This window comes from Neopelma chrysocephalum, unplaced genomic scaffold (assembly GCF_003984885.1).
Source record: "Neopelma chrysocephalum unplaced genomic scaffold, ASM398488v2 Primary Assembly neopelma1_106b, whole genome shotgun sequence".
In the NCBI taxonomy this organism is placed as follows: Eukaryota; Metazoa; Chordata; class Aves; order Passeriformes; family Pipridae; genus Neopelma; species Neopelma chrysocephalum.
Genome location: NW_020897771.1, coordinates 2,545,825 through 2,561,332, shown reverse-complemented (window position 1 = coordinate 2,561,332; position 15,508 = coordinate 2,545,825). Strand labels below are relative to the sequence as shown.

The 15,508-nt window shown below is 38.7% G+C and overlaps 1 protein-coding gene across 4 annotated transcripts in view; it reads left to right on the top strand.

The window, feature by feature from the left end:
• The window catches only part of NELL1 (neural EGFL like 1), a 283,038-nt gene that overhangs the window by 157,744 nt on the left and 109,786 nt on the right, over positions 1-15,508 (top strand). For 3 of the 4 annotated variants that reach the window (XM_027696335.1, XM_027696333.1, XM_027696331.1), the window contains exon 14: positions 13,684-13,806. The exons of the other annotated variant lie outside the window; for it this stretch is intronic. In XM_027696335.1, coding sequence (XP_027552136.1) covers positions 13,684-13,806 — 123 coding nt within the window. The remainder of the gene's footprint in view (positions 1-13,683; positions 13,807-15,508) is intronic. 4 annotated transcript variants of the gene reach the window in all.

Here is a 15,508-nt window from a genome sequence, read left to right as displayed (position 1 = left end):
TAACCTGTGACAGTAAGTTTACATCTGTCACCTTCCCAATGGGCTTTTATCAGATTTGTTTCAGCCATTCCTTGTTTGTGATTATCAGCAACCCTTTTCAAATTGTGTTTTGATGATTTTTGGACATGCAAATTAGCCCTGAAATGTCAGTGGTGTTCCAGCATGTCATAATGTGGAATAGCAATAGCAATAAATGTCAGGTTTCTCTTAGATTACAATCTTTTGTTTCAAATGGCTCAAATATTCCAAATTCAGTATTTTTTCCCATTCTTGTCTGTTGGTAAAAAATTTCATTGTATTAGATAAGTTGTTCTCTGACATAACACCTTTCTGACCATTTCTTTACAAAAGAGTGGAAAAAGTATCTTAGTCACCAAGTCATATAGTCAGTTAGTGAGAGAGAGAGGGGTGGAACTCTATGCCAGATGTTCTCACCCCTGGATTGTGCTTTCTTCTCTAAGCACGTTCTGCAGGAAGATCTGTGCTCAGTGTAGCTAACAGCATCATTGCTCCCTGTTCTGAACTGGAATGCTCTATATAATCCTGCTTTTCTTCCCTGAAATAAGTGCTGGAATTAAATTTTAAGCAGTACATTAGCGTGTGATATGCACAGCCACACGTGTTTGGTGGAGGTTATTTCTTGTTAACATGAAATTTGTTCTTTCCGAGTTCACCATTGCTTGATTCTCATTTCTCATGTTCTCTCTTGTTTGACCTCTGTCTCACTCTTTCTGGGGAAACATCCTGATCCTCCTCCGGAAGTTTAGTGCTTCCTTTGTAATTTGTGGTCATTTAGCCCCTCTTTCTCTGTCTCACTGGGTGCATATGTGTGGATTTGTCTCATCAGAACTAGGTACTCAAGCCCAGAATTTCATTGTCCCTTCCTCTGTAAATTGGTTTTTGCAGACCTTCCTCACACCAGGTGTTGTGCTTTCTCCCTCATTTATCTCCTGCTTTGCCAAGGGCTGAGTGCAGTATCCCGTGCCTCCAGCAGGGAGATTTTGGGTAACACTCTGTGAATCAGTCAGTGGGTAACACAGAAAAGGGAGCCCGAAAATGAATTTGACTTCATGCCCTGGGAGCTCCTGCCCTGAATCTCCAGTGTATTTCTGCAGCGCTTTCCATGGTGTTTGATGATTTTAGGGACTTCATCTTACTGCTTCTTTACCCCCAAAATCATGTCGTAAGGTTCTTGCATCATTATCAATTTTCTTGGAAAATCCTGTACTTAAATCCCCTTTTAGCTGTGAAAGCCTCAGCAATGTACAGCATATAAATTCAGTTTGATCCATCTTTTGTCTCAGCAGTGGGATCTTCATACTGTGCCCTGTTTTGCTGATCTAAGAAGGTATAGATGCAGCCAAAGGAACTCAGGTTGTGATCTTGTCAGGTCTCATAAGAAAAGTACTGTCTATTGTGATCACTATTATGGTACAAACTCTCCAGGGAAAAATATAGATGCCCTAGGAAATGATGATGCACTAGTTTCCATTTCTGCTTTCAAATAAAAATTGATTGTGCCTATTGAGAGTATATATATGATGCTGAATTTGCACGCTTTGAGGGGTAAAGCAATTTGATCACCTCCTTCCATGTAAAAGTTCCACAGTAGTTTTGTGAGGCTAAAGGAGTAAACTGAAGACTAATACACAGGAGTGACATAAAGAACTAGACTTACTTTTCTTTCTTTTTCCTCTTTTTAAAAAAAAAAGATTTTAGAGTGCTGAGAACCCATTTGTCCTACTTAAACTCATTGGGGGAAGTTAGCTTTTCAGCACTCCGAGAGAATAAAACATTTACTAATTTAGATGCCTAAATACCTAAAAGTCAGTTTTTAGACATCCATTTTTAAGAATGTCAGTCAGCACTCACAGGCTTTCTTGGGGCAGTTGCAAACAGGGAGGTGTTTTTGTCAGATTCATGTCTTTTCCTGCAGTATGATGTGTGTTTACCCAGGGAAGCAGTTCAGTCACCACCATGGAGGTATGTAAGAGATGGGTAGATGTGGCACTTAGGGACAATGGTTTAGTGGTGGCTTTGGCAGTGGTGGGTTAGTGGTTGAACTCAATGATCTTAGAGGTCTTTGCCAACCTAAATGATTCTGTGATTTTGAAAGATTCTGTTTACTTTCAGTAAGAAGCAAAATTCTATCTCAACTCTGACAAAAGCTTAAAATGTACTGGAGTCTATCCTTTTAGCAGCATTTTCTTACTTAAAAAGTCGTACATAAAACATAAAGGGAAACCTAATGGCTCAATTATGTCTAACTTTGTAAACAGAAAATTGGGAGAAGTATGCTAAGTCTTTGTGACTTCCCTATCACCTGTAATACACACTCCAGCACTCTTAAAGCCTCTTCATTGCATCTCTGATGGGTGCAGAGAATTAATGTATGTCCTGTCCTCATTATACTTGAACTCTGTTACAAACCCTAACTGTGATTTTATGTGTTCTTGTATCAGCAGACTGACACATCTGTCACACATGCGAGTTCATTTAGAAACAATTCCACCTTACTACATTGCAATAGCACTAACAGACTTTTGTGCTAGTTTGAAATGGGGTATGTATTGCTTTTTTTGCAATTCTTTTTTTGTGTGGAAGTTAAAGCATCATGGAGTGCTGGAAACCAAAACTCTTTAGAACTTTTATCACCAATATCCGTGATGAAATGTTGGCTAAAAATTGCATCCAAAGGTCTATTTTATACTTTTTGTATTGGTGATTTTGAGATTTCTGCCAAATAAAACTTGCAGGTATTGCTGAAAATACATGAAATATGAGATTCTGATATCAACTTGATAGAAGTGTGCAGCTTTCACAATTTGATGGATAAAAAGCAGCCTATCCTGTTGTATTGCTATATTAAAAAAATTGGTACATATTGCTTTAGGGTTTCTTTTCTGACCCAATGCAGGTGCTTGGACCATATTCAGCTTTTTACAACAAAATAAAACTGTATCTTAAGATTTAATGGTAACAAACATCTCTCCTGAAAACTGTAAATTAGGCAGTGGCAATTGCTAGACAAGGTCTCAGTTATTTCAGATTGTGTCCTTGTGTGTGATTTCTTTATTTTCCTAAGTGAATGTCCTATGATTTATAGAAGCTGAGAACTTCACAGAAGTGGTGTGTTGTTCTTTTCTCCATCAATATTAATGTCATTGCTGCAGTCTAGCTGGAACTGTGCAGCTCCTTTGTTTCAGTGTGGCACATCCCATGTAGTTCAAGGCTTTATTTGCTCTGTCTGAAATTATATGCTTTGTTACTATGTTGAAAAAAGCAATAACTACTTAGAGAAATTTGGAATAACTGATGGTTTACAAATGTATAAATCAATATACACAATCAATGCACCTCATAAAAGTCCAGTTGTCTTGATGCTTAACTGGTTTGTGAAAAAGTTAGGGATTGTATTAGAAGTTGAATATCCCATAGTAATAATCAAGATGACCACATTGCTTAGCATGTTCCAATTAAAAAATATTGCTATGTGTTATAATTCAGGCATGAAGTACTATGTGTGAGAGAGAGCTCAGAACAGGATGAGATCCCAGTATATGGACCCGTGCTCTGACTCACCATTGCGCTTCATGGCCCTACTGTATCTTTTATGAAATCCGGAATTTCTTCTGGATTCCTCAAGTAAATAAATATATAAATAAGTGGATAAGAGAGTGGCATGCAGACCAGGTTACTGCATACCTGCAGAAATACAGTGCATAAACTGGTTATTCTGGTTTATAAATCCAGTAGGGAGAAACACCTTTAAGATGTTTTGGTTCTTGCAGATGAGGGTAAAGCTATTTGCTTTTCAACACCACTTTTCCCATGTGCACAATATTACGTTTTTGTTGATTTTGTGAAACATTTCTTGTTCCTCTGAGGCTTTGTCTTAATAATTGATATCCCCTAGTCTTAAAAATGGGTTTACGTTGGGCTGTGTTTCATTAGCACTATGCTGTGTACTTCCTTCACCCCTTGCAAAAATTTGAGAGATTAATTCTGAGCTGTAGGAGCAGAAATGAAGCTCCTCTGCGCTCCTATGCACCATTAAATTTTAGAATTACCCAGAGTCTGTAAGGTAGTCAATGCACAATCCTCACCAAGTTTTAGTTCTGAAAGATCATCTGGTCTTCATGGAGTTCAGCCTCATTCCTGAAGACTGAGTGGTGTGGATATGCCAGCTCTTTGCTCAGTGAGAAACTTTCCTTGCAGAAGGGTTCATTCTTTTGATGGTATGAATTTGCCAACATAAAGGTAACATAAGAGCTTTTTTTGACAACGAAGCACGGTTTCTCCCATATGGAATTTTTTGTTTGCATCTCTAAATATGCAATATGCAGATCTCCAAACTCTTGTAATGAATTTCTTGTCTAGATCCTTTCTGAATTGAATTTAATGCCTTTCTCTACAATTGGGCTCAAAGTTTGCTGGCAAGTTTTAGAATTAAAGATACACATTGCTAATGACATGAATAACCTGTCCACAAAACTGCAGCAAAATATCCAGTTGAAATTAAGAGTATGTCAGGTATATTGCCATTTTACTATCAGGCTCTGATAAAGGTCTGTTTTGAAATTTCTGAGTATGTCAATATGGCTAACATTTCACTAGTATATAGGTCACGAAAATTCAATGTAAAAACCACATTTTGACTTTTCACATTAAAAATCTAGTAGCTGGTTTTGATAATTTTAATATTCTTTACTAATTTGACATGTCTACTCAATTTAAACGCACTTTAAAAGACTAGGGAAATAATATTTAAATGTAAAGAAAAAAAAAAACAGTGTACACTTGTAGTGATTCTTGAACTTTCAGGCATTTGACCTAGTTTGTTCAATGCGGTTTTTCTTTAATCTTGGGGAGCTTCTTATCAGGGTGAAATGTGTCTAAACCTAAACCACAGGTTTTCAAGATTTCACTTCTTCAGATTTTCCATTTCTTACTTTGATTTCTTGTTTTCTTTTTCATGGTTGTGTTCAGAAAACAATAAAACCAAATGTCTGTCTTCCCACTTCCTTACAAACCTTATATAGGCATTTAAGGTATATGTGCAAGTATTTTATAGTGTGCTAGCAGGAGATCCATTTCTTTTTTCTTCTCTAGTAGAAAACAAATGCAATGTTACTGTCAGCAAGGCTACCTATTATTCATCTTGATTTAGTCAAAAATAAACATTTTATTGTAACAATTTAGAATTTCTTGTCACTGCTTGGTGAACTCATCTCATGAAAATTCAAGTGGGTTGTATTGGTAGGTTTTTTTATAAAGTAGTGAGGCAGAACAGAGGATCAGAGTATAAAGTACCTTTCCCTGGAGGGGAAAAAAAAGGTAGGTACATATACAAATGCTCCAAATTAGCCATTGCCATGCAGAGAAGAGAGACTGAAAGTGTCATCTCACTGCTCAGCCGTGGTGGAAGACGAGCAGGGTAGTGAGATCCTTTGGGAGAGGCATTGAGAACAAGGTGATAAATATTATTATGCTATTGCATAAATTCATGATGTTCTGGTGTCTTGAATCCTGCGTGTGCTTCTGGTCTGCCCATCTCGGAAACTGAGGGAATGACGTGGAGAACTTCAATGCAAGAGGGGATGTGGTGGAGCAGAACTCGTCAGGCTGTGGAAGGTTTTACTGCAAGAGGCAACTGCGTGTGCATTCGGAATTCTACATTCAAATCAAATCCCACTATTTCTTCCTAATTACCCAAGAGTAGCTTGTGTCTACTCTTTTAGAATGTAGTCTAAATAATTTCGTGTTTAACACCAGAAGCAGTTCGTTGTGTCATAAATTACTACAGCATTTTAGTTTCTTATTAAAAGAATGGGAAATGTGGTATTTTTGCCAGGATTTGTATGTTTAAGTGCTCATAAGGATGAAGTTGCAGCAGGGAACAGTGAGGTTTCCTGTTCTGCACCCTGTTCCTTCTCCCTGTTTCCTTGTGGAAATGGATAGGGTGAGCTTGGATGCTGAAGTTTGGAATGGACATAGATAAACTTAGTTTCTTTGATTCTCCTGAGTAAGGAAAAATACGGATTTATTTTTTTACCCAGGGTGTTCTGGGTTCCCAATTAGCTATTATCATTCACCAGCTTACCACCTGCGATGTAATTTGTTGTTTGATGTATGCATCTTGTCTCTAATTGCCCTGGTTTTCTGTGGGAGATTCTTCCTGTGTGTTCAGAATAGTGCTTCCTTTTATTGTCTATTTGAAAGCTATCCCTTTTGTTTTATCACAACTCCTTATGAGCTGAAATCCTGATTCCACTAAGCCCACAATTCTGCCTAAATTCCATTTTTTTTAATGTCTCATTTTTAAAGCCTTAGTTATTGCATAGATACCTGAATCCCAGTAACGTGCAACAAAGGGTTACTGCTTTTTAAATGTATTTGGAGGGATGCTTTCTCCTTTCTGAGTTTTCAAAGACCATTGCTTAATGGTTGCCAGATAGCTAATTAATTTTACATTAGGGCATGTATTCTATACAAATGGCATCTGTATTAATAAAAAATGGTAGCCTCTGATGACCTTGCAGTTCTGTGAGTTGTCTCTCCATTGTAAGCCTCTTGGTTTATAGAAATGTTGGCTGCATTGGTGGCTCTGCACACCAGAAGCTGACTGTTATCTTAACAATTTAGAGAACAACTTAGATTCCTTTTTAATGTTGTAAAAATAAGAATAAATAGAAATAGTCAGAATCTTTGCACAGTCTATTCCAAAGATGAATGTTATATTATTAAAGTATGAAGGCTTTGAGAAGCTAATGGAAGAGAATCCTTACAATAAGAAGTAAGAGTAGGTATGGTGAAAGACTTTTCAATGGGATTTCTCCTGTAATTTCATCCCAGTGTCTGTCTTTTTTTTGAAAAGCATCTTTATTTAAAGACAGTAAAGATAAAAATATCAGCACTCTTGCTTGAAAATAGATCCTGAGTTAAATGTACCTTTTAGAAATTAAAAGTTTGAAATCCATTATGTGCTTTTGAACTGTGCAAGGGAAAGATGTCCTGATGTTCTGACTCTTGACCAAAAGGTTCTTAGCTTTACTATGTATTGGTTGCTGCATATTTCCAACCTATCATTCTAATTTTCTATTACATTTTTTTTTAGACAAAGCATGCAACATCACAAATTCTAGAGTTTTCCAAGCATGTACAGAAAAGAAAAGAAAAAAAGAGGGAAAGCTAAAGCAGAGTAGATCCTGTCTTTATAGCCCATACAAACCCAGTAAATCTAATGTTGTTCTCTTTCAACATGGGAAAGCAGAGGCATCGTAGAAATTCTGTGGGACTTCTGGAAAATGCATTGAAAAATATGCACACAAAAAGTAAGCAAAGGCCATCTTCCTCTTGTATAATGAATAAAACCTGATTGTACTGAAAAGACTTCTTTAGTAAAAATGTGGGTCTTTATAATAGCCAGAACTTCAAGAGTTTAGAATTATGCCATTTTTTGACTGACACTTCTTCTGATGCTAATTGTCAGAGCTGCCCAGAACCTTTCACAAACACTACATTTCATGTACATACGGAGGGAGAAAGTTTGTATTTACCCGTAATTGTTTATATATACAGGTTTAGATATTTGTGCATTTGTTTTTATAACTACATGACAAATCCTTTTTTAGTTTGCATGCATTCTGTATTATTTTTATATGGTTGTTTTAACCTACTGTAGTGGGTTTCTGTGGCTGGGTTTTGGTAGCGGGGGGGGGCTACAAGGGTTGCTTCTGTTAGAAGCTGCCAGAAGCTTCCCCTGTCCCATGGAGCCATTGCCTGCTGGCTCCAGGACGGAATTCCTGCCACTGGCCAAGGCCAAGCCAAACGGGAGCAATAGTAACGCCTCTGGGATAACATATTTAAGAACAGAAGATTGTTGCACAGAAAGAATTCCAGCCAGGGAAGAGCAGAGTGAGAACATGGGAACAACAAGGTAGACACCAAGGGCAGTGCAGAAGGAGGGGCAGGAGGTGCTCCAGGCGCCGGAGCTGAGGCCCTGCAGCCCGTGGTGCAGAGCAGGGTGGGGCATCTGTGCCCCTGCAGCCCATGGGGGAGCATCGGGGTGCAGAGACCCCCCTGCAGCCCATGGGGGAGCCCATGCTGGAGCAGGTGGATGCAGGAAGGATGCAGTGACCCTGTGGCAGGCCCAGGATGGAGAAGGGTTCTGCCGGAGACCTGCAGCCCGTGGAGAGGGAAGCCCAGGCTGGAGCAGGTTTTTCCTGGGTAGGACTCGTGGCCCCTGTGGGGGACCCATGCTGGTACAGCTCATCCATGAAGGACTGACCCCATGGAGGAGTGACCCACGGGACAGCAGGTTGGGAAGAGCTGCTGCCCGAGGGATGGACTCACATCAGAGAGGTCCATCAAGGACTGTGTCCCGTGGGAGAGACCCCACGGGAGCAGGGGAAGGACTCCAACTCCTCTCCCTGAGCAGCGGCAGAAACAACAACTGACCGTGACCCCCATTCCCCGTCCTCCTGCGCTGTTGGAGGAGGGAGAACGTGGAAGGAGGGGTGGGGGGAAGGTGTTTTTAAAACTGTTTTATTTCTCACTCTTTGGCTCTTATCCTGTTAGTAATAAATTTAAGTGCTATCCCCACTTTGAGTCTGTTTTGCCTGTAAAGGTAATCAGTCACTGACCTCTCCCAGCTCTTAACTCATGAATCCTTAGCTGTCTTTTCTCTCTCCTCTGTCCAGTTACAGAGGGAGAGTGAGAGAGTGGCTTTAGTGAGTACCTGGCATCTGGCCAGGGTCAACCCACTACACCTACAAACAGTTTTGCAGTGTGGTGTGAGTGGCTTTATGCAAAATAAATTACCTCAGGCAGACAAAATCTTTGTCTGGCACGTTTCCTTCAGCCCCTAGTGCTTTTCCTCCTGCATTCTTCCTGTTTAGTTTATCCCAGAACAGAAGGTATTTTTTTAAGTACCACAAACCAGAAGTATTTATGTGATTGCTCAGTGAGATTAGGCTAGAAAAAGGGGGATATGAAGGATTTGGCAGAAATATGTGTACATGAAGGCTGCTGACTTTTTATTCTTTTTTTGAATATTCCAATTTATACTTCACACTGAAGTGATCAACGATCAGCAGCTGGAATGCTTAGTCATTTGAGATGTGCAGGAGCTGCTACAACCTGGTGTGCATGAACCCCTTTAGCCTTAAATGGATACTTGTGTTTTGAAGGCAGCTAAACGTTTAGTTAAAATTTAAACAAGTGGTTTCACAACTGAAACACGTCGTGATTGAATGTTGTGCTGTTGCTGAGGGTGCAGCTAAATTCAGCTATTAGCAGAGCCTTGACCTTTTATAGCAAGTCTTCTGCTGGCAGGCACGGAGTTTGTGTTCCTGGTCTCCTACTGCCTCAGGTATTATCCCATTGTTGTTTTTACATGTGTCCACAGTAGCTGCTGGCTGCAGATGTTGGTGTGCTGGGTTGTTTGCCTGGCTGGGGTCCATCTGCCTCAAGCACATGCAGGGGGATGCCGTGTGGTCACAGCTGTCTTGGCAACCTGGTAATTGTGCTTGTTTCAACCATTTTCTATTAATTCCGTGTTCTTGTGACTTCAACAGAAAATAATCTGTGTTTTCCCATTGTAGTGCAACTTGTTTCTTTGGGATTTCAGGAAAAAGGAGATATTGTGTGTGTCCTGATATCAATGTGCTTCCAGACCAGATGTGTTTTGGCATAAGGTGGTTTTTCTGCTGTTTGTAGGATGCGCTGGTGCTTTTTCTAATAGGATGTGCAACTAACCATCTCCTTGAAACTATTTTCTGGTGAATTAACTTTGCTTTTTATGTGATTGTTATCTCTCTAAGGCCATGTAGTATTGAAAAGAATTCTGTCACCATCAAGATAAACTTATTTTTGTTAGGTTGCTGATGAACAAAGCAGAGATAACTATAATATTTGTCTTCCACTGCTGTGCTTGTGCTGTTTTGTAACACTACCCCCATATAAAGATTAGACCTGTAGTGCTCTCAGTGTGGACTACTAAGTTGTTGTACAGAATTGTAAAAGTTTTTGTAAAAGTAAGACTAATTTCTTAGAAGTGCTTTTGGAGGCAGATAGCCATTCTGAGGTGAAGGCTAAGGAAAGAATGAATTTCATAGCCATTTGTTCATAAGATGGCCTAACTCAGGTGTGAAAGAAAATTATCAGAAGATTCTCTTTACTATTTTGGAAAAGTTCATGAAAGCTTTTGGACTTTTGATTCTTCCTTTTTTTTTGCGACAGAAAATCGATATCCTTAAATTTTCTATAAAATCTTCAGTATTTAAGGATTTCAGAAGAATGACAAATAATAGAGAAAAAATAGAATCTTGTAACATCCTTATTCTATAGAGTGGAAAAAAAGAGGCACAATAAACTGCCTGGTCTTGTGGCTTTACCACAAAGCATGGAATAGATGCAGCAACAATCAGAAATCCCGAGTAACAGAAATACTAATGCTGAGGATAATTTACTGGGATTTCATAAAAAAATTAACTTGCCTGTAAGCAAAGAATGGTGCTGCTGTTGTAATTGTTCATCTAAAATGGTACCTGATCTAGAAATAGATAATAATCCAGGGGAATGGGAGTTGGGTCAAGGAATTACATCCTATGGTGCTGTCCTTCTCAGTAAGCCTGCCAGTTCTTTTTGTCTTTAATCATGAGCTCATTTTGTGTATATTACATAGGAAATAGAAGTCAGAGAGATGGATGACTTCAATCAAACTTAATGATGACAGTTTAATTCCTGGGCATGGCAGCTTACTTGTTTATATATACATATATATACACACATGTATAAAAAAATTTAAAAAGTTACTTTTGTTTTTGTGTTTTAGAGCCCCTTTCTTGTGCTTCTCATTTTCAGCTACAAGGGAAATCTTCAAAATAAGAAATGATTTTGGGCTTTTTGTCTCAACTCTCTCCTCTTTGGTGCTTTAGTGCTTTGGAATGATGCTATGCAATGTCCTCCTCTGCCAATTTTATTTGCTGTCGAGTCAGTATTTACCATAACATTAAAGCAAAAGCAGGTTCTGTCTGATGTGTTTGAATGGGAATTTTTGAAAAGCAGTGTGTGTAAGAAAGCAAAATTCTTCTCAAATTAGTCACAGTCTCCTTTGAATTTAAGCAAACCCAGAGCCTGCTTTCCATTCTCGCTTTCCAGTGTGAACACCCAAGCTTTCCAAAGGATGATCTCCTGTGAGGGCACAGGAAACCCAAGGGAACTTGCTACTGACAGAATCTTAAGGATTTTTTATCTGGATGAAAAGATTTTTGTACCTTGACAGAAAATCAATGCTTTCTCATTCTTATTAGGCCTGTAGCAACATCAACTATAGACATCCCTGCACCAGGGAAAACTTCATTTAAAGTTCCCATCATTGCAGCCATGTTGCTGCTAAGAAATCTTGGCGTTCCTCATGCAGATGAGGTTCCCTTAGTCCTTCTTGTGCTAACAGCATCAGGATGTCTCATGAAGGGTAGGTTCCCATGGTCAGATTTGTTGCTAACTCTTTAAATTATATCAGCTTTGAAAAAACCGACCTCTGTTTAAAGTATGACTGTGGGAAAACAGCTTTGTCGGTGCTAAATCTTTTCATATTTCCAGCACCTGTACACCTGCAGGAACGGTAAATACAGTGATTTACATTGTCAGAGTCCTAGAACAACACAGCAGACTATCCTCTCTTGTGTATTTTGGCAAAACACATTTGTTACCACTGGGAAATCTTTTGTTTATACTTGAAGTGCTGAGAAGGTAATAGGCTAATTTTGGCAATTGTTTGAGTAGGAATGTTCTTGTGTACACACCTGAGCCTATCACAAAGGCATTCTCATTATAGTTTGAATACTAACACATGAAAGCTAATGACAATTAAAAGTAGGAAGAGAAGGGAGAGATTATTGAGAGGGTGTCTCTTTTAAAAGAAAGCATAATTCAGCTTCTGCTACCTTCAAAGCACTTCCTTGGAGAGTAGCTTGATGCTTTTTGTGTCTGACCCAGCAGTCTGAGCACCATGAGACTGAAGCGGCAAAGAATCAGGCTGTGGTAGAGTTTCTTAAAAGATGAAGGGGAGAGCAGGCAGCCCTTGAAGAACCCCAGCGTTTAGAATATGTAAGGCCTCTGAAAATTGGCAAGAAGCTGAAGTTGAATTACCAAGCAGAGCTAGGGACCAACATAAACTAACAAGTATGAATGCAAGCCTGAATTTATCAGCTGAAGCCAGGCACATATGAGAGTGTGTGTGAATTCCTTGCTAAAAGCAGAGAGAGAGAGAGCGGGTGATATATTGCTTTGATGCTATTTAAGAGAAAATACTCACAATCCATATCATTTTGCTGTCAAATGTATTTGAAAAATAGAAAACATGTTGGATATATGTACTGCAAATAGTTATCAACCGTGTTCCAGAAGTATTTGGTTTAGTGGGTTCCTTAGAATTCATCATTCAAATCCTACGTGTCTTGAGTTATCTTGAAATTGGCTGTTGTTCTGTGACTGCGGTAGAGTGAGAGCATTGCAGAGGTGAACTGCAGCCTGTCAAAGCGTGTGATGCTGCTGTTCTCAGTGGGGAGACTCTTCCAAAGGGCTTAGTTCAGTCTGCAAAAATGAGTGTTTTGCTGGTGTTTTAGAGGCATTACCTCTCTGTGATCTGTAGAAGGCTAAATTTAGTCCATTGTCCTTTGAACACTCCTTATGCACCTTTACACCCCTTATACACTTTAGCAAATCCTAGTTTCAGGAAGGGATATCTTTTACCTCTCAGCATATGGTTATCAGCCTGATGATTGCAGTTGCATAAATGAAGACTACCAAGAAGGGTTCCAGATCCTGGTTGTTGCCCATTGTATGGTTTTAAGAAAATTCGTTGTGTGCTTTTGATTCCACTGAACAAAAATGGTAAAACCACTGGTGCAAAAGTGTCAAATATTGAGGTTTTCTTTTTGCAATCCTACTGTATGAGGGAAGCTCCTCATAATTGCAGGAAGAAGCTAAAAACTTCAGGGTCAGGTAGCTCATCACCTCTAACTGATGCTTTAGGAGAACAAAAAGTAGCAGGAGAGTAAAGTGCAGAGCTGTGGCAAATTTGTCTCGGGGCAGCAGTTAGAGTTGCTGGATGAAAGCAAAATATGGCCCATTTGTCTGGGAGCCTCTTTGAGGCTCGAGGGTGTGATTGGTACTCTAAAAATGTGGAATGTTACTATGTGCTATTAGAGAAGGAGCGAGCTCAGTAAGTGTTAGAGCAAGAAGTTGTGACAACTGAACTCTGGAGTTACAGGGTGGGCTATTAGGGCCCCTCTTGTGTTCACTTATCTTGTATTTATGATTATTACTGCTGGTGGTGGACAGTGATGTAAAGGTTAGTCTTCACAGCAGATATTTTTCTCTGATAATCCTCTTCATAGCTTTTTGTCATAGCCATACTTTGCTTCCTCACAGATGCCTTTTTTTTTTTCTTTCCGTTTTTAAATCTAAATAATCTACTGTTGCCATGCACATGTTGTTGAGTTTCAGAATTGGAGCAAGCCCATAGCTGACTCCCACACCAAGCCCCCAGCGTTCAGCCATTGCAGCAACCTGGTTATTCCACTTGGTTTTTAAATGCCACCTCATCTCCCTGAAAAGCTCGCTGCATCTCAAAAACTGTTTTCTTTTCTTTTTTTTTCCCCTCCCCCCACGTAGAGCACGATGAATGTGGCAGTGGCCAGCACAACTGTGATGAGAATGCAATCTGTACTAACACTATCAGGGGACATAGCTGCACCTGCAAACCTGGGTACGTGGGGAACGGGACCATCTGCCGAGGTAAGTCTGTTATTTGAGAGACACCATAAACGTGTCAGGCTTTATTACTGTTTTCTGACAGTCACCTACATTCTGGTAACTTATGATTGCTGGATTTTGCAATGATTTGCTTTAAGGCTTATCATCTGGCAAATGGAGATGATGGGAATTGGTTTGTGCATAACTTCTTAGCAGGAAAGAAATATTTTTTGAATGGTAGAGGAAGAGAACTTTTTATTTACTACACTGAATACTGTCATTTGAGCTAGTATAATTCAGCTTTTAAGTGGTGTTCATGTTTTATAAACTGTGGATGATATGTGCTGTCACCTTTGGCTTTTAAATTTTAATGACATGCATTTCAAGTTAGGATAATTATCTTTTATGCTAACATCATATGTTTTTGATTTGACTACTTGCATCAGAATTGTGATTTTTTTTGCATATAAATCTTTAAATGTGTTTTTTGAAGATTTCTCAGTTATGTAAACAAGAAATATTGATAGCTAGCCATGCTCTTTGTGAAGTGGTAGATCATTTATTTAGGGTGGTTTTTATGTTTTTCTTTCAGTAGAGAAAGAGAAGCAAATGTCTCATATAAGGACAAAGGAGGGAATATATTAAATAGTTGGATTAGTGAGGGCTGTGTCTTGAAGTAGTGTTGAGTTGTAACTCATGCATTTATGAATTACACTTGTCTCATAAAAAGCTATATTTTGTCTTGTCTGGGGTTTCATACTTTCTGACTTTCTAAACAGAATAGAAAACTAGCTTTTAGGGGTTTGTTTTATTTTATTTTTGAAGTGACAACTATTGAAACTGAGGAACATTCTGGATAAAATGTTCTGTACAGTTTGGGGCACAAGAGGCTGGATATTAATTTTTCAGACTGTAGCAAATTGGCCAAGCAATTCCTTAAAGGAAGATTGATGCCATTCCTGTTTCAAGCTAAAGTCCTTCACTAAGATCAACCTGTCAGCTGCTGAATTAGCCTGTACCATCAGACTGGGTTTTGATAGGACTTTCTTTGGGTACTTTCCACCCGTGCAAGAGCATCCCTTTATTTAAAACTAAAATGGTTTGTAAGGATTTAGGAAGGAATAGAAAAATGTTGTGAATGTGTTGGGCAAGTTAAACCTCAGTCTGTCTGTATTGAAGGTCAACAGGTGATACCAGAGAGAAACTCATTGCAGTATGTTTTCAGTCCTCGATTACAGTAAATGTAAATTGCAGCACAAACAAGGAAAGTCTGAGTAGTAAACAACTTGATTGTGGCATTATTATTAAATAATTAATTTATTGTTAACGTTATTTATTAATATTAAAATTTATTTATAAGCCTTATTAACAATAATTTGAAACAGTGATATTTGGATAGGTTAATATAATCTGTGTTTTCACACTGGTTTACTTCATTTGTGTACCTGGATATTTGGTTTAGTGTGCAAAAAACTCCAAATGAAACTCCTACTGCAGATTTAGCATTGTTGTAGTAATGAAATTTCACTGGAGAAATGCAATAATGTTTTTACTCTCAAAGTTCTGTTGAAATCTGAGTTTCTACAATATATATTTTTATATATAAAAATATTGCATATTGTATATATGTATATATTTTTAGTATGCCTTGAGTTTCACATGCAAATGTAGTTATAGTTGCCTTTTTGAGGTGGATTACACATGGAAATACAGGAAATTTTGTTCTTATGTTCTGACTGAGAAG